This window comes from Dromiciops gliroides, chromosome 1, assembly GCF_019393635.1.
Source record: "Dromiciops gliroides isolate mDroGli1 chromosome 1, mDroGli1.pri, whole genome shotgun sequence".
Lineage (NCBI taxonomy): Eukaryota > Metazoa > Chordata > Mammalia > Microbiotheria > Microbiotheriidae > Dromiciops > Dromiciops gliroides.
In genome coordinates this window covers 684,251,595-684,271,218 of record NC_057861.1, presented here as the reverse complement: position 1 = coordinate 684,271,218, position 19,624 = coordinate 684,251,595, and the positions used below count along the sequence as shown (strand labels likewise).

Genomic DNA, 19,624 nt, shown 5'->3' with positions numbered 1-19,624 from the left:
GAATGCTGGCAAATAGTTCTGGTAAACATCTCAGTTCCTCTACAAAGTCAGTCTTCAGTGAATCCATTCATTCCAGTTTAACAAATATACATCTAGCTAGATTCCTCTACAAAGTCCATGTAGTTGTCAGTTCTCAGTGAATCCATTCATTCCAGTTTAACAAATATACATCTAGATTCCTCTACAAAGTTCATGTGATGTCAGTCCTCAGTGAATCCATTCATTCCAGTTTAACAAATATTAAGTACATGCTATACCAAGGCATGGTGCTAGGTGTTGGGGAAGCAGTCTGTGCCTTGAAAGAATAATGGTTTCTTATACTGCGGAATCTGATGTGAACATAGACAAGTTCAACTTGAGGTTGTAAGTATAACTTAAGGCACAAAAGAGAGATAAAACCAGGAGTTCTAGGAATATTTGAAGTAGGATAGACCCAATTCAGCTAACAGCTATCAGGATGAGGGAAGGCTAAATGAGTAGATGACCTAACTTCTTTATCTCTGTTACAGCCAACATCATTTTCCTAGTCATTCAGCTACATGACCTCAGACTCATCCTTGACTCTGCCCTCTCTTTTACCCACATGCTGTACATTTTACTCCTGAAACTTTTTTTTTTTCATCTCCATCTCCTTCTCTGAACTCACATGATTGAGCAGTATCCAACTGTGGGTCTGAATCAGCTCTTGGACCATGGTAATAATGTAGTCATTGGTCTCCCTACTTCCAGCCTTTCTACTTACCAGTTGATTTGATCTGGTATGGAGCCAGCCACCCTTCCTGACTTTGTCTTCTTAAGTACCATTAGCACAGTGCCCCCTACATAGTAGGCACTTAAAAATGATGTCATTCATTCATTCATGAATGTCCCCTTCTTTACATAGCACACCAGATATCATGCTCAGATTTCCTTCTTTTCTGTCTTACTCAAGCTTTTTTTTTTTTAAATACCATTTGTCAAAGGAACAGAATTGTTTGGTTACTCTTTGCCATTCCCTTTTATTTTAAGTATTTTATTTTATTCTGTTTTATTACCAAGAGCTATTTATAAACTTACACAACAAATTGCAAGTTGGGAATTTACTTTTTCCCTTGTAATCTTGTTTTGTTTTGTTTTTTTTAAATGACCTGGCATGTCATATTTCCTATACCAAAGTCACCATGTAAAAAAAAAGCCAAGTTCTGCTCAAATGCCCAATTTTTCCTTGTTTGTTCTCACTGAGAAACATCAGACCAAGGAAATTAAGATTGAAATTTCAAGTTCTGCAAGGATTAAATGTATAGTAGTGATTTTTGGGAATCCATAACTGCCAAGAACAGAAATAAAAATTGCTAGTTGATTGTGGGCACGCAGTACTTGCTAGTTGATTGTGGGCACGCAGTACGTTTTCCAAAGCCATAGCATATATGAATGGCACGTCCTCTTAGGTATGCTACTTGGGTGCAAAAAATGGTTGATGTGATTATTTTGGGAGGAATTCTGAATTGGGGATCGTTACCCCCTTTCATTGTTCCTGGAGTTTAGTAAAACATTTCTTAATGATTTTCTTTATCAAGGGCCAGAAATCAGGGATTAGCAGGTCCTCTCCCACCTAACAGGTCCACAGGAATGCCTTTTTACTTGGAAAAAAGTCTTCAGTTTGTCCACAGTGACTGCTTCCACTGTGGACCTATGGGCTAGGTACTATATGCTATTCATGTCCTGTTTGGCCTCTTAGTGTTCTTGGTAACTTGTTCTATGTGATTTGGTAGGCAGGACTGGTTTAAATATGTACCATCAAGGCGACTGCTGTACTGCACTGTTTTTATACTTATATCCTTTAAAATTTAGTGACATGTCTGACAACGAGTGGTAAATGAAAATGGGAAAAAATGATTTCTGTCATATAACTGCACTTTGTAATGGAAGCCTCTCTTTTAGGTTTCCTATCATCAGAGGCTCTTCATAAAAGCTTATTGAGATATTTATTGATCTTGTCATTGTTGGCTTCTGTATTATATACTCTTAGGATCATTTCACCTGCCAAAGTAGTCCTTCCCTCATTGCATGTTACTGAATTTTTTTGGAAGTTTAACATGATACTATTTTAGCTAATAGATGGCTTTTATAGGCAAACAAATAATGTTAGATTTTAGATAGGAGAGTACAAAACACTGGTGGCTTACATGGTGCTTCTTGTTCCCAGTACAAGGAGTGATGCAGTCACTTTTCCTTCCTGTCCTTTCATCAGTGAAGGTGAAGCAAGGAAAGACATGGAAATATTTAAGTGAAGAGATCTGCTTGGGGGAGGTAGATGCAACTAACTTGCCCCCCCCCTACAATTTCTTGGAAAGCAGAAATAGAAGAAATATGAAGTTTTGGCACGTGTGAGTCTTTCAGAGTGAGATGAGAAATGGCTATACTAGAGTGGGGTTTTTAAACCTCTTTTGTGTCAAGGATCCCTTTGGCATTCCTTTTTAAAAAAATTTTTTTTTGGCAGGGCAATGAGGATTAAGTGACTTGCCCAGGGTCATACAGCCAGTGTCCTGTGTCTGAGGCCGGATTTGAACTCTTGAATCCAGGGCCGGTGCATTATCCACTGTGCCACCTAGCTGCCCCCAAGCATTCTGATAAAGCCAATGGACTCTTTCTTTTAATATCATAGGTGAAGGAAATGCTAAATTTGTTAGAGATTAATGAAATTAAACATGCAATTTTTTTCTCACCTAGATTAACAGGTTTCCTGTTAAGAAGTTTGTGGACCAGAGAGAACTTTAGGAGTAGGACAGAGCATTGAGGGAAATTTTTAAAAAAGGAAGAGTAAGTTCTTTGTGGGGTAAATATGTCAATGAAGGATTTTTTGGAAGGGGAAGAGGGGAAAGGTCCATTAGGAAGTAGAGAGGCGAAAACCCAGTAATCACTGGCTTTTAATGCAGGGTGTCTAGTCACCTTTTATACATCTTTTGGAAACTAGTGAATTTTCAGTTTTATTCTTAGAGGGACGCTTGCTGAAGTAGAAAAAATCAATTGTTTTTCTGTAAACACTTGCGGGGTATTACAGACATTAGTTTGAAAAATATTGCAGATCTATTGCCCAGGCTCTGAGCTCTGAGGAAGATATTTTTCAAGGTGGTTATTTAAAAACGACATAGGGAGATTCTTGTGGCAGAGCCTAACACTGAGGCCTAGTTACTCCTATGATGGGTACCAGAATTCTTAAATATGAGTTTGGAAATAGCCTAACTTGATGAGAGAACTAATGTGGGGTATTCAGACCCTCAGCTGCCAAGAAGAAGCACTGAAAGCAGGCTGGCTGAACGTGACATTGATTAAATCAGTTGGACCAAATCAAACAGCATCAGTTTCAGAAAACCCCTATAACAACCACTGTCATTGAAAAACCACAGGCAGAAAAAATGGAATCTGTGGACTGAGAAAGAATCAGTCAGTAAGCAGCTGTGCCTGCTTTGTTAGTAGAATGTCCAGGCTCTAGCACGTACTGCTAACTGTTCATGATAAATCTCTTCTCTCCCCTCTTTTAATATTTAATTCAGTGTTAGGTTTTGATGTCCTATCGTTGTTGTTGAGTTGTTTCAGTCGAGTCTGACTTTTCATGGTCCCCATTTGGGGTTTTCTTGGCAAAGATGCTGGAGTGGTTTGCCATTTCCTTCTCCAGCTCATTTTACAGATGAGAAACCAAGGCAAACAGGATTAATTGGCTTGCCCAGAGTCACACAACTCGTGTCTGAAGCAAGATTTGAACTCGGGTCTTCTTGATTCCAGGCCCAGTGCTCTGTCTAATGTACCATCTAGCTTCCCACATTTACAGAATTGGAAAGAGAGTGTCTTTCTTCATAGGGCCTATGTTGTGTTTGGTAAGTGATTGGGATCCTCTGGATGGAATATTGAATACACAATAGGAAACTGATATGTAATAATTGTCAATTATTTTAAAAATTCTATGGGTAATAGCTGAGTGGCTCTAAATTTGCTCTGTAAACTTCTGTTTGATTCCCTACTCCCTGATAAGTAAGTCATAAGAAGGAGTGTGGTATAAGGTTTACAGGGCAAGCCTTGGATTCAGGAAAACATGGATTCAAATGTGGCCTGTGACAGCATCAGCTGGGTAACCTACCTACTTCTCAGTACCTTGGGAAATCCTATAATAAATTGTTTCCAATAGATGAAGTCACCCTCCCCTCATCTTCAGCTTATTAATACACTTTATCTAGATAAGTAATAAACTTTATAGAGATATGTTGTGCTCAGTAACATAGTACATAACTTTGTATTTATCCCAAATATTCCTAATTCTTCCTCCACTATTATATCTTTATACCTCATTATGCTCATTATGTCCTCAGAGAAGAGAGTAATCAGTGTGGGAAACCAAGAAAGGTTCAAAGGAGTTTCTGGTGATTGATTGGCTATGAGAGTGAAAGATAGGGATGAGTCAAAGATAGATTTGAGGTTTCTGTTTAGAGTGAATGATGGTGCTATCAGGAGCTGGGGTTTTGGTAAGTCAAGAATGGATTTCAGGATGGAGGGTCAAAGAAGTAAAAACAGAAATATTGAGGGGCCAGTTGGAGACATGACTAGTACTCAGGTGAGAAGTCAAGACTGGAGATTTAAACTTGGCATCTGGTAGCCTAGGCATGAGAGGTAAAGTGCCAAGTTTAGAGGAGCTATTTTTGAGGGAGGAAGTAGAAAAAAGGGGAGACCCTGGAGGCCTTTCCAGAGCACTGAACTTGTTTTCTCTGCTGCAGTCAACAGTTGTAAAAGTCCACCAAATATAGTATCATTGCTGGGGAGCAGCACACCAACAAGGGAATGGGCTAAATAACTTCTTCCTCATGATCAACTGCATTGAAGGCAGGCAAGTAGCATAGTGGCTATGATGCTGGACTTGGAGTTGGGAAGTTCTGGGTTAGAATTCTGATTAGCCTCTTAGCTATGTGACCTTCCTTTGACCTTAAAGGCAACATTGGTGGCACATTTTATAGATTGCTGGACCTGGAGTCAAGAATACCTGTCTTAGAACCTTCCTATCTGTGTGACCCTGGAAAAGTCACTTACTTTCTGTCCACCTCACCTGTCAAATGGGGATAATAATAGCACTGACCTTCTAGGGTTGTTGAGAGGATCAAACAAGATAATTGTGAAGTGCTTTGCTTAGTATCTGACACATAGTAGATGCTTGTTCCCTTCCCTCTTTCTTTCCCCTAACCTATATCAATCTGTTTCCTTATCGGTAAAATGGGGATAATAATAGTACCTACCACACAGGGCTGGGAGGATTAGAAGAGCTAATTTAGGTAAAGTGCCTCGTGAATCTTAATGTGTCAGATAAAAGCTAGCTGCTCTTAATATTATTGTGTAGTCCTGTCTATTTGTATCATAGTTTTCCTCTCTGTGCTCTGTTCTCTGCTGTTCTTTGTTGGCTTCCTTTTCCTCAAGGTCCCTGACTCCTGTTTGCATATTTGTATTGTGATTCTGCCAATGCCATGACACAGACCCCACTGGAGAGGTGCTCTGACAATGAAGTTGGGGTGACCAGGGGTGTGGGGCAGGTAGGATTCCTCACTCAACCCTTTCTCTGAGGCTTTTTCGTGGTGTGGATGTGACAGTGAGTTCACCGAGGTTTTGCCATCAGAGCCTAAACTCTGCCAGGCCCTACCAAGCCCAAAAGGCTTTGAATATCAGCTTCCTGCTTTATCAGTCAAAAAGTATTTATTAAGTTCCTGCTATGTGCCAAGCACTGTGCTAGGTGGTAGAGATGCAGACAGAACAGTCCTTGTAGTCAAAGACCCAACTTGTCTTGTTGGGGAAGGCAGAGAGAGAGAGAGAGAGAGAGAGAGAGAGAGAGAGAGAGAGACAACAATTAGATACGAGGTACTTTTTGAGGGGAAGGTACTATCAGCTTTAGGCATCAGCAAAAGCCTTATTATGTAGAAGGAGATGGAGCTAAATCTTGAAGAAAATAAGGAATTCTGAAATAGGGAAGAGAGATGGGAGTGCATTGCAGGTAACCAAGACAGGCGGCTAAAAGTATGCCAAGACAAGTCTAATCAATAAGGATTTATTAAGCACCTGCTTTGTGCTGGGCTAAGTGCAAGAAATGTAAATACAAACAGAAACACAGTCCCTGCTTTCAAGGATTTTATATTCTAGTGGGGGAAGGTTACAAATTTAAAGGTGCTTGGGTAGCGGTAGGATTGGTAGTGGGGGTGGAGGTGGGAGAGGATTGGCACAATGCCCAGGAGAATGGGAGAGATAGTTTAGAAAGTGATGTGGAGGGAGAGGGAGCGATTGAGTGCCATGTATAAGGAACAGCAAGAAGGTCAGTTTGGCCTTTGGTCATGGATTATGTATCTGTCTGCAGAGGACCAGTCCAATCTTTCTTCTACCTGTCCCACTGCTGCCCTTGGCATTTGGGGAATGAATTCATGATAGTGAAGGATGAGAGTAGGGAAAGGATGAGCAATGAAAGCCACAAAAGGAGCAGCAGGAACTGTCAGCAGGAGTTATGATGGTGGTAGAAAGAGAACTAGGAAAGTATCATATCATGGAAGTGAAGAAGGAGTTTCCAGGACTAGGTGCCCACAGGGATGGATACTGCAGAGAGGTCAAAGAGGACGAGAATAGAGAAGAGCCTATTGGATTTGCCGATTAGCAGATCACTGACCTCCTGAGGAAACAGCTTCACAAGAATGGTAGTAGTAGAAGTCAGATTGGAAGAATTTAACCAGTAAGTAGGTGATGAGAGAAGAGGAGACAGTGAGCATAGATTCTTTTCGGAAATTTGGTGTTGAAAGGATTTAGTGTCTATGGAAATAATACATCAGACGAGTGCACCTTTGGGACTTAACGGAGAAATGATGGTGATAGATGTGGGGTTAATGAGCTTGGGAGGGAGAGGGGTACAGAGCATCTTACTCTAACCTTTAATTCAAGATGCACAGAATTCTTAGCCCATTAAAAAAAAAAAAAGTCAGAAGTAAGACATTCTCCTAACTGAAGGGCTGTGCAAGTTGTGATTTTCTTCTCTAAATACTCCCTTTTGTTTTCTAGGTATAAACATATCATTGAAATGTATTAAAATGGTAGCAGTGGCAGCATTACAGGATGTAGTCAGTGTTGCATCCAGTACTGGTTAGGTTAATATTATACATGCTGATTTTCATCAGAGAATTAAGCGGAAAAGACTTTCTATTTTAGAGGACAATGGGAACCTTGTTTTGACCCCATTACCTGAGAACTCTGATCTCATCCCTAGGAGGACTTTTTTTGGAGGGGGGGGGACGACTCTGGCTTGTTTTAAAAAATTAATATTATATTTTAATACCCTAAACCAGAAATTTTTAACCTGGGGTCTGTGAACTTTTAAAAAATATTTATTTTGATAACTGACTTTTTTTCATTAAAATACCAGTAAAAGCTGGTATTTTCAAATTAATTTTTTAAAAATATCAAACATTTCGCCCCCCCCTTCAACTCTATCCCACACTTTAGGGGAAAAAACCAAAACAAAACCTCTTGTAATAAATAGGCATAGTCAAGCAAGCAAATTCCCATAAGGACCATTTACAAAAATGTGGCTCATTCTGCCTATTTAGTTAGGAAGTGGCTAACATTCTTCCTCATAACTCCTCTGGAATCATAGTTGACTATTTATATTCATCAGAATTCTTCTGCCTTTCAAAATTGTTTGTTTTTTTACACTGTTGAGTGTTTTTTTTTTCAATTCAGTTAGGTAACTATTTCAATATAATTGGTTTCCTTTATAACACCATGAATTTTATGCATTTAAAAACATTACTCTGGGTAGTGCATAGAGTTCACCAGACTTGCAAAAGGATCCATGACTCACACATATGTTAAGGACTTATGCTTTAAAGTTAACTCACCACTACAAGAAAACTTGGAGAGAGACCTTGCAGTTTAAGACACACTTCATTTCAAATATTGATGAAAGTAGGTGTTTAGGAAACTCAAGGTCAGAAATGAATCAATTTTTTTTTCCTACTTCACACTCTTGGAGTTTACATATGACATTTGGAATAATATATGGAAAACCTTGGATGGAGAGGTTCCATCTGATGTTAGACTCTGTCCAAAAACCTTTGACTAGCAGATTGTCTTGCTCCCCAAGACTTTTGTTTAAGTGGTGCTGGTACATCTGGATCTTGTATGCATTCCTCTGAGTCAGAGCCTTTGGGGATTCAAAGTTGGTGCATTTGTATCTTATAATAAGAATGATTTGTTACTCTGAGGTCAGCCTGTGAGGTAGCTCTGGAGTCCTTACTAAATAAAGTATGATTTTGTGCCTTAGGTTTTAAGAGCCTTATGTTCACTCATCAGACCAAGTAAAACAGCTAGACTTGTCTCTGTGTTCCCAGACTTTTGGCACATGGCTTATTTTTGTGACTTTTCTTGTGTATGGCTGCCTCTTGGGAGATCCATTTAAACAAATAAACTTTTCTTTTTTGGGCTCCATACTACCCATGTACAATATTGCCGGGGTAGATTGATTTCCTGCCTAATGGTAGCTCTTCCAGTTCTGTGGCAGATTTCAGAATCAGGCATAATAGAAGCTAAAATAATTTTATGGTTGGCTAGTCTTTATGCTTCAGCACATGCATCAGAGTGCCCTAGGGGTGCAGGAAGAATTCCGGAGTTCACTCATACACAATGAATATCATTGACCAAATGGATAAATAAGTCATTGTGAATTTTTACCTTCCTTCTATACATCAGGTAGAGTTCTTATTCAAAATAGGTTCCAAACCATATAGATCTGTGATCTGTGTGGGATAGACACCCCTCCCTATCCCCATTTCTACAGCAAGATTCTTTTGATCGGCTAACCATTTAACATAGTTAATTCTGGGGTGTGCACTCAGATGAAAAATAAATATTTTCCCCGCTCGGTGTTATTCTAAGCCCAACAACATGAATAATCCCATTTAAAATGAGAAGGCACACAAGGTCCTAAGTATGGAGGAAATTAGAACAGTCAGTTTAAAATTCAGGAAAACTTGAAGGATCCGACTGGGTTACACCACTGATTGATCTTGTGTGTGTAGGAGATGGTGAAATTCTTTCTGTCATCCTTCAGTCTTGAAGTCTTTGAATGCCCAGTTGTTTCCTATAGAGAAAAAAAAAGCAACTAGTGGTCAGAGAGTGATTATGGAGATCCTATTGTGGCTGAGGGAGAATGCTTTTAGTTCCTTATTGTGGCACAGCTGCATCCTCCTGGGGAGAAGTCCTGTGAAATCTGCATTGGTTCCAGCTTTAAATCGCCATTGTTAGGACTTTCAAGCCAACACATGACCTGCTCAATTTAGACAATTGGCCCAAGTTGAAGGTTTTGCCTGTAGGAATTTAGACGTGTATTTATTTTGACAGTTGATTCTTATGTTGTCCGGAAATGGAAGAAGTAAGTAAACTGAATGCAAGACTTTCATTGGGACTTAAGAGCATGGAGTTGTGCTGCCTTTCTCCCGGTACTTGGAAACATTTCTTCCTTTTCAGGCGAGTTTCCTGAAATGCCTGAGCATATCTTAATACTTGTTACTGCTCCAGGACAATTAAATCTTTTCTTGCCTGCTTGGATTTGGCTTCCAAAGTAAGGGGTGCTTTAAGAAAACGAATCTCTTTGTAGCTTGGCTCCAGGGAAAACTTTCACCTGAGTCATCATAACCTTACTCTGTCTAACAGTTGGTAACTGCTATCAAATTTTAACTTGGTATGCGCTCATTCTTGCTGCCCACCAACTTTCTTTTGCAATTTTGGATTACATCATAAATGAATAATCTCCCCTAGTTATCAGGGAAAGTTCTGGCTCTGCCCTCCAAAGTGCCTAACTGTCCTGTAATAGGAACTTTTTCAAGGATTGGGAGGACTTATTGGATAAAATAAGCATTGCTAGCCAAGCAACTCAGCAATAGTATTTGTTTTTTTTTTTCCTAGTGTGCAAATATTCCTGCCACAAGAAATGTGAAGCAAAGGTAAGTACTGCATTTCTCTGTTACAGTGGTATATTAGGGGTAAGTTAGATTTTGTTGAATGAAATGTATAGAACTAAACTTATTTGGAAAGAATGCTTATTTGGAAAATAACTAATATTAGGATAGAATATGTATACGTATATATGTATTTATACATATGTATTTTTAAACTTTTTTTTTATTTAAGCATTTGTTTTCTCTCCCTCTTACCTGCCCCAATCAAAAAAAAATTTATTTTTTTTGGAAAAACAACAACCCTTGTAACAAAATATACATACTTTACCAAAACCTAATTCCATTATTTTGTCCCTATCCAAAAATGTGTCTCCTTCTGCATTTTGAGTCCATCACCTCTCTGTCAGGAGGTGGGAGGCATCTTTCATTATCTGGATTCCAGATCACATTGATCAAAGTTCTTAACTCTTTTGAAGGTGTTCGTCTTTATGATGCTATTGTTTGCTGTATAATTTGTTCTCTTGGTTCCCACTTTATTCTGTTTCATATTATATGGGCTTTTTGTTTGTGTTAATGAATATCATCTCTTTTATTTACTTATAATAAACCACAGAGCTATATAACTTCCAAAGTACATGAACATTTTAAATTCTGGCTTGGGACAAGGTCTATTGGCTGGTGGTGGTGGTGATGGTATTAGTAGAAATAGTAGTAGTTAATTACATTTATATATCACCTTATAGTTTACAAGGTGCCCAGCAGAATGGTCTGAAATGATTAGCTCTGTACCCTTAAAATTATCTTCTATGATTTGAATGCTGCTTAGCTTTCCATAATAATTCTTTCTCCCAGTGTTGGCCCCTGCTGTCAGCTTACAACTCATTTTTAGTATTTGGAAAAGGCTATCAATTTCTCATATGCATTTGAAACACATTTTCTTTTAAGGAGAAGGATGAGCAAACAAATCAGTGTCTTTTTATTGGGGGGATGTAGGTGACTTTCATTAAGCAAAGAAGAATAAGCTTCTGGCATTTGAATCACCTGCTGAATTAAGCCATTATTAGAAAATGATTTTCTTGATCCATTCATTCCGTAACATTTATTGAATGCCTGTGAACAACCAGGCACTATCCTAGGCACTAGGGACACAAAGATAAAACATAAGCAGTACCTGCCCTAAGATAGCTTATTTTCTATTAGAGCAGGGGGTCCACAATGATGGACAACAACATGTACATAGAACATATACAGAGTAAGTACCAAGTAACCACTGGGGAGAAAAGGGCAGTGCCAACTGGGGAGCATCAGTATTAGCCTTCTGTCAGAGGTGGCACACAAAATGAGCCCTGAAGTCAGCTAGGGATTCTTCATGACCAAGGTGAAGATGAAGTATATTTCGAGTATTATTATTGTAAAGGCACAGAGACCAGGGGTGAAATGGTATGAATAGGAAATAGCAGGTAGTATAGTTCGGTTGGCATTTAGAGTTCCTGAAGGAGAGTAAGTGCAGTAAGTTTAGATCCAGATAATGAAAGGATTTTAATAGCCAGCCAGAAGAATTTATATTTTATTCTAGTGACAATAGGGAGCCACTGTAGTGTTTTGGGTAACAGTGACATAGTCAGACCTGTGCTTTGTGAATATGGATTAGCAGCCATATGGAGAATGGATTAAATCTGGGAGAAATTGGAGTCATTGAGAACAATTAGTTGATTATTCCAGTAATCAAAGCAAGAGGTTATGATGGCTTGAACTATGTTTGTAAATATGTGAACAGGAAAGATGGAATGCAAAAAATATTGTGGAAGAAGACTTGGCAACTGATTAGCTGATTAGCTCTGAGGGAGGAGGAAGAGGGAGGAGATGAGGCTGATTTTCAAGTGGTAAACCTGGGTGACTGGAGAGATGGTGGAAACCTCAACAGAAATAAGGAAATTAGGGTGTGTGTGTGTGTGTGTGTGTGTGTGTGTGTGTGTGTGTGTGTGTGAGAGAGAGAGAGAGAGAGAGAGAGAGGGAGAGAAGATAATTAGTTTTGTTTTGGACAGGTTGAGTTTGACTTATCTACAAGGCATCTATTTGGAGAATATTCAATAGCCAGTAGTATAGGGTTTGATTTCAGGAGACAGACAAGGCCTGGGAGTGATTTGCATTGAGATGATAGTTGAACCCACAGTAGCTAATGAGATTATCAAGAGATAGGGAAGAAAAGAAGGCCCAGGGCAGACAGAGCCTTGAGGATTGAGTGAAGAGACAGGAAGGAGGAGAACCAGGAGAGAATAATTTCACAAAAATCCAGGAAGGGAAGGAGTGATCTTGCAGGAGGGGGTGGTCACCAATATCAAATGCTGCAGAGAGATCAGGAAGGATCAACACTGCTGGATTTGGCAATTAAGAACTCATTAGTAATCTTGGAGAAAGCAGTTTCAATTGAGTGATGCAGTTGTAAGCCAGTTGGCCAGGGGTTGAGATGTGAGTGTGATGAATATAGATACTTTTCCTGAGTTTTAATGTGACAGGAAGGTTAGTGGTCCTATGAAGAGAGAGGACTTTAGCTTGAGGAGATAAAAGATCAAATGATGGTTTGTTTATTTTTTTTCCAAATAGGATTGGGGGACATATGGGCATGTTTGTAAGCAATAAGGAAAGACCCAGTGGATACGAAGAGATGATGAAAAACTAGGTAGAGAGAGAAAATGATAAACAGAACAAGGAAGTTGATAAACTTGCTTGGACATGGAAAGGTAAATGATAAAAGGATCGTCTGGAGGTCAATAAATAAATCATACTTATTAAGGCTAAAAACTGTGCCTCATTTGAGAAACCTTTTTTTGTTAACCTGGTACTTTTTAGGGTTATGTAATATATTAAAACTCTTGTTTTTGTGAATAAAGAAGGCAACTATGGAACCCAAGATATAATTAAGAAAGCCACTTAGTGATAGTAAATACCAAGGCCAGGAGATTTGGCCAGTTTACCTCTGCTTACCACGAATGCCTACATTCCAGGATTGTAAAATTCAGCTATGTAAATCTTTAAAGGAATTATTTAATCTTGAGTTTCAAGTTAACTAAGGAGATTGTGGACACCTGGGGCACCTAATGGACCTCACTGAATACCCAACATTCCCAGGAATGATCTTCAGCATGTCTTTTTTTGTTTGTTTGATTTTGGGTCATCCTCTTTTTAATAGATAAGAACTTTTGGGTTACAGAGGCTAATTAAAAAGGGCACAGGTAGTTTAGCAGTAATAACAATAACTTAGAGTCATATAGTGCTTAAAGTTTCAAAGCATAATAATTTTTTTGGATTAGACCTGTGATTTATTAATATAGGGAATTGCCAGTGAAAAAACTTCCTGAAGCAATGCAATTCATCACGTGCCTTTTAGCAGTTTTTAGTCAGAAAGGGAAAAAAAGTATCACTGTTCATTTTATTTACCAATCACCTTCCTTTATCCAGATAGAATTATTTGAGAATAGGAAGGTAGCTGGCTTAATATAGACTACAGTAATGAATAATCTCGGTCATATGTTTCTATCAGATACTCCTTAGACAAGCAGTAGAAACAGCGTCCGTCCTGCACTAGAATTTGTCTTCTCCTAGTGCTTAAGTGAAATAAGTAGGGATTTATATTTTACTTTTAGTTGATAATGATATTAGTATTAGTATAAAAATATGTTGATAAAAAGGCAGCAAACATAGTGTAGTAGTTAAGAGTTAACCATGGGGGGCAGCTAGGTGGCACAGTAGATAAAGTACTGGCCCTAGATTCAGGAGGACCTGAGTTCAAGTCCACCCTCAGACACTTGACACTAGCTGTGTGACCCTGGGAAAGTCACTTAACTGCCATTGCCCTGCAAAAACAAAACAAAACAAAATGAAACAAAAAGAGTTAACCATGAAGTCACAAAAAATGGGTTCATTTCTTATCTCTGCTACATACTAGCTTTGTGACCCTGGGCAAGTCACTTAACCTCTAAGTGCCTCAGGCACCTTTCTGAGAATTTAAGGTGTAAAGAAGTTGCTTATCTACTTTTGTAGAATTTTCTCACTGGGAACCCTTTACATTGATGAAATCACATGAGGTTTAAATAATAATAATTGACTTTTTTTTTAAAGTAGCTCTGATGTCACAGGGTCTGAGTTCAGTCCCTGATTCTGATGCTTTTTTTTTTTTTTTAGTGAGGCAATGGGGGTTAAGTGAATTGCCCAGGGTCACACAGCTAGTGAGTGTCAAGTGTCTGAGGCCAGATTTGAACTCAGGTACTCCTGACTCCAGGGCTGGTGCTCTATCCACTGCACCACCTAGCTGCCCCCGCTATGTTTTTTTTTGTTTGTTTGTTTGTTTGTTTTTTTAAATGAGGCAATTGGGGTTAAGTGACTTGCCCAGGGTCACACAGCTAGTAAATGTTAAGTGTCTGAGGCTGGATTTGAACTCAGGTACTCCTGACTCCAGGGCCGGTGCTCTATCCACTGTGCCACCGATCTGCCCCATTCTGATGCTTATTATATCTGTCACCTTGGTCAGGTCGCATTACTTACCTTGGTCTCCACTTCATTTTTCAAATAAGGGGACTGCACCAGATAGATGTCTTTTGACATTACATTAATTGTCAAATTTGAACCTTTAGTAGGACCCGTGAGAAAAGGTGCTATGGAAGATGGAGGGGTAGTTTTATAGTCTCCACTCAACTGGATGGATAAATGAGGGGGCAGAGAGCCCTGAGGTCAACTTGCTAGCTGGTGTTGGAAGCTGGCTTTAATTAAATCAAGGTCTACTGACTGTGCAGGCCAGTGCTTCTTTCCCTGCTATCCTGTCAATCCTCAGAAAAATGAATCCCTCATTCAGGGCTCCCTACATAGAGTTGTTATCCTAGGGGTTGTTGAAGGGAAGCCTGTGTGACAGGTGGCAGGATGTGTCTTGTTGGATTTTAGTCAGGCTGGGAGGGCGATAGAAATAAATAATTTATGTACTAGAATAGGGAGGAAGCGCACATTAAGGCAGAAAAACTTTGGCCTGGTTTCTTTGTGCCTAAATGATTCACCCACCCTGAATAGCTATTGCTTTTTTTTTTTTTTTTTTTTTTTTAGTGAGGCAGTTGGGGTTAAGTGACTTGCCCAGGGTCACACAGCTAGTAAGTGTTAAGTGTCTGAGGCTGGATTTGAACTCAGGTATTCCTGACTCCAAGGCCAGTGCTCTATCCACTGCGCCATCTAGCTGCCCCTAGCTATTGCTTTTTAAGACCACAAGCAGCTAATCTTCTACTCCCTCCTTTTGGAGATCTGTCTGCTGCCCTTGCCTTTGGGCACACAAGTTCTAGGGGACCCAGACAAGATTGCTGCTACTCAGGACACAGGGTGCAGAACACTGAAGTTATAAACCCTAATAGATTCAACATTTTTTCATCTATCCATTTGCTTCTTCTTTCCACATATCTTTACTGATCTCCTTATGTACAAGGAAAGCACCGTTCTAGATTAATTACTGGTTAATATATTCCAGTGTCCTCAAAAGGTAAGTCAGCATTTTCATCTCAAGTTTCTAGTCAGTCATAGGAAATTAAATAACATCCTGTATCAGGCAGGAAATTGCTGGAAGAATCAGGATGAAAACTAGCTTCATAACACCTGACTGTGGTCATGTTCTGTCCTCCTTCTTAAGCATGATGATTCAATTTCTTTTGCCCTTGGAAATCACTCAAGTTCATTCATCAGCAGAGAGGAAAAAGGAAAAAACGGAACGAAGAATAATAAAAATATTCACAAACATCCCATATCAGGGCAGATTATGATGAATAGACAAAAGGGAAGTCTAGTTCTATTGGTTGCTCTTAAACGACAGATGTGAGAGGAACAGTCTGTAATTCTAGTCTCCTTTAGAACACTTTGGTTTCCTGCCATGTTTTTGGGAAATTATGGCATAGATAATTGTGGAAACAAAGAAAAACCCTTTTGTTGACTGTCTGATGTGGACTTTATGTCACTTTCATCCCTGACTGGGGCTAATCACATTGTAAAAGGCATTTAGCCAAGTGGTTTGGAGTTACAAAAGTTTTTGGTAATCAATGAAAAATTGATTAGACATCAAAATCACTTCATTTAGAATAAGTAGAATAAGCCATTTATGACCTTAACCCAGGGGATGATTACCTAGGACCCTTACACCAGGTATATATGATTGCCCAAATTAATTCCTAATCCCTAGGAATGATTGTGTCAGTTTTTTTTTTCCTTTCTCTACTCCCGCCCCTCAAAAATTTGTAGGGTATTGCTTTTTGGATAAGATATAAACTGCCTAAACTTATGTTTAAGGCCCTTCATTATTTGGTTCCAAGTGACTTTTCTACCTTTATTTCACTTTATTTCCATTCATATATTTGATTTGAGTTCAAATTCGGCCTCAAACACTTACTAGTTCTGTGATCCTGGACAAGTCACTTAATCCTGTTGGTATCAATTCTTCATCTGCAAAATGAGCTAGAGAAGGAAATGGCAAACCAGTCCAGTGTCTTTGCCAAGATAACCCCAAATGGGGTCATGGAGAGTCAGATATGACTGAAACAACTCAACAACAACCACCTTAAGAAGCTAAGCCTGAGTCCTTTACCTCCAGAGACTCAAGGGCCCACCTGGATCTTCCCCTTCTCTTTCATACCTCTCCCTTTGTTTCTCTTTCTCTTTTCAGTTTCTCCTCTGTCTGTCGATTATCACACTTGTGCTGCTGATGCTTTACAGATCATTGAATAGTTGGATGGACCAAGCACCCTGTCTCCCTGATCCTTCTTCTTAATATGTCTTCTTAGAAGACTGAATGTGTTCTTTATTTTTCCTTCTGAACTTCTGGGCGTGACTTTGTCTTCTAGTAGTTCAAAGATTGCCATAGTCCAAATCACTCCAAGTGTTGAGAGAAAAATTTTGACCCTTTGAATGGCAAATTCCAGAATTCCAGTCAGTTCCCAATTCCTGATGACATGACAGTGATATCTACAACTATTAATTTATTTAACTTACTGTTTATTTACATATGTAACAGGAAACAAAGGAATCATTGCTTTGATTTTTATCATTTCACTGCAGTTTTCAAGCACTGAATTAAAAATAGAGAAGAAAATAGTTAAAAGTCTCCCATTATTTTGTAGGGGACAGTTTGGCTATTTTTTATATACCAGCTGACCTTCTCACTTGCTCTGTGACCTTGGGCAAATTACTGATCCCAGCTGGGCCATGGTTTCCTCATGTGCATTGGGAAACTCCTTTCCTGTTTTCTGGAGATGGTTCTGTTTCCTTTGGTTTCTGCTGACTAGTAATCGGATTCAGCATTTTATTGTTATTTATTATTACTTATTATATAAGGCTCCCCAGAATTCACCTCAGGCCTTCTTGTCTAGCCTTATCTCACATTAATGTGCAAATTAGACTCCTAACTTTGGCCGGACTCTGACAGTCTCCTACCTCCAGATAGTCACATATGCCATCTTTGCCTAAAATGAACTTCATCCTCATCTCTGTTCTTGAAATGACACAACGCCAGATTAGGTCTCCCTCCCTCCCTCCCTCCCTCTCTCCCTCCCTCCCTTCCTTCCTTCCTTTCTTTCAGAAGACTTGCTTGATGTCTCCACCTTCTAATCATCTCTCCCTCTTCTGATTCTTACTTTGCCTGGATAACCTTTGCCCCACTGATGTTTCACTCTATCACATTTATTTCTGTAAATTTATGCCTGTTATAGTGAGTATATGCCTTCTCCCTGTTATTAAAATTGTAAGTTCCTCTAAAGATCAACCATCATTGTTTATCTTTGTGGCCCTCTCACTCAGCTTAGGCCTCTGCATATGTAAAGAATTGTAAAAGCATTTATTGAATAGAATTGAATCTGCATAATGAGAGGGCTTCATGCCCCCTCATTTCTACCACTGCCCCATCCATTTAGGGGTGGTATCATTTCTATGGTTCCTACCAGTTCTAATCGCTTAATTCTTATGCTATCTATTTCCCTTTCTCCCTCCCAAATCAAGACTTAGTCACTATGTACTGTTTTGCCTTTGCTTTATTTTCCTTATGATTTTTACACATTTAGTATTTGCTAGTCAGGGTAACAAAAGCCATTTAACAGATTTCACCCAATGACATTTACACAGCTGCAGCCATTTCCTGAACTGGTCACTCCTACCCACAGATACAGTTAGCTGAAATGCTGGTCAGATGAAGAAAAGCAAAGACATCACTTTGATGCTTGGTCTCCATATTAGTAAGCCCTTTGCCAACACTTTAAAAATATTTCTTAACAGCTGACACCAAGTTTCTACTCTGTCATCCCTTTATTAGAAGTACAAGTTTTGCTACAGAAATGGCCATAGTACTTAATACACAGAATATAGGACAGAGTAAGTAATCAGATTGTGAGTGGTTCGATCCCTTGTGGATCATTCCAAAGTCACATTAGATTTTTGGTTGAATTGAATAGAGCTGATGTTTGTCAAATGGCTCTTCCATGGAAGTCATTGTGTTAGGGACTAAGTCCTATTGGGCAAACACCAGCGGCTTGCTTATTTGATGTTCCAGTAGGCCACAAGCTCAACAATTTGAGGCAGGGAAAAAAAAAAAAAAAGCTAATGCAAACTTAGCTTGCAATAAAAATTAAGTATCATGGTTAGAACAAAGAAGATGACTGTGCTCTGTACAAAGAAGATGACTGTACTCTACCTCCTCTCGAATATCATGTTTAGTAATGGGTGATCCCTTTTAGGAAGAGTATTGACAGACTGTCGTGTATCCAAAGAAAGGCAGCTAGGATGGTGGGAAGACTCAAAATCATGGCATCCTCCAATAACAACAAAAATAATTTTTATTGCACTATGTAAAACTTGGGCTTTATAAAGAGCTTTCCTTTCAAAAGTCTTATGAAGTTTAGGTGCAAGTGTTACATCTAAGATCGTTGGAGTACCTAGGACTGGTTAACTGGGAGAGAGGAAGTTTTGCTTCTGTACCTTTGAGAACCCACTGCCCCTCCCTCCAGGTGTAGGCCTCTTGATGTCCCACACCATTTTCAGAGTTGATTTTAAAGGCATCTCCCCCGTGAAATCTTCTCTAATTCCCCCAGCTGGAAGTAATTTCTCCCTTATCTGATTTCATTTGATCTTATAGCTTTCTGCATTCCTCTTAAACAGTTGAGAGATCGCAGCACTTGGGCTAGGAGGGGGCCTTAGTGTCCTAATAGGCTCACAGCTGTAGAGCTGAAAGGGGAACTTGGATGGCATCTAGTCCAACCCCCCTCATTTTAACAGAGGAGAAAACTGAGGCCAAGAGATGTGAACTGACTTGTCTAAGTGGCATAGTAAGGATTGTGGCTCAAGATGTAATGTTCTTGTGACCATAGTTACCTCCAGTACTCTATGTAATAAAGGAGAATTACTCTCCAACTTAATAATAATAGCTAACATTTATGTAGTGCTTACCATGTGGCAGGCACCTTGCTAAGCAATTGATTATTATTATCTTGTTCCTCACAACCACCCTGGGAGGAAGATTCTATTATTATGCTTATTTTATAGATAAACTGAGACTGAGAGAGGTGAGGTGACTTTCCCAGGGTCACACTGCTAAGTATCTGAAGCTGACTTTGACCTTCTTGCTTCAGGCCAAGTACTCTATCCACTGTACCATGCCTTTGATGAGTGAATCT

General features: G+C 39.3%; 1 protein-coding gene across 4 annotated transcripts in view; it reads left to right on the top strand.

The window, feature by feature from the left end:
* The window catches only part of TNS3 (tensin 3), a 429,194-nt gene that overhangs the window by 114,898 nt on the left and 294,672 nt on the right, over positions 1-19,624 (top strand). For 3 of the 4 annotated variants that reach the window (XM_043964867.1, XM_043964866.1, XM_043964865.1), the window contains exon 3: positions 9,952-9,989. The exons of the other annotated variant lie outside the window; for it this stretch is intronic. Coding sequence is in view for 2 of the 3 variants with exons in the window: in XM_043964866.1 (XP_043820801.1) it covers positions 9,952-9,989 (38 nt within the window). In the remaining variant the exon portion in view is untranslated. The remainder of the gene's footprint in view (positions 1-9,951; positions 9,990-19,624) is intronic. 4 annotated transcript variants of the gene reach the window in all.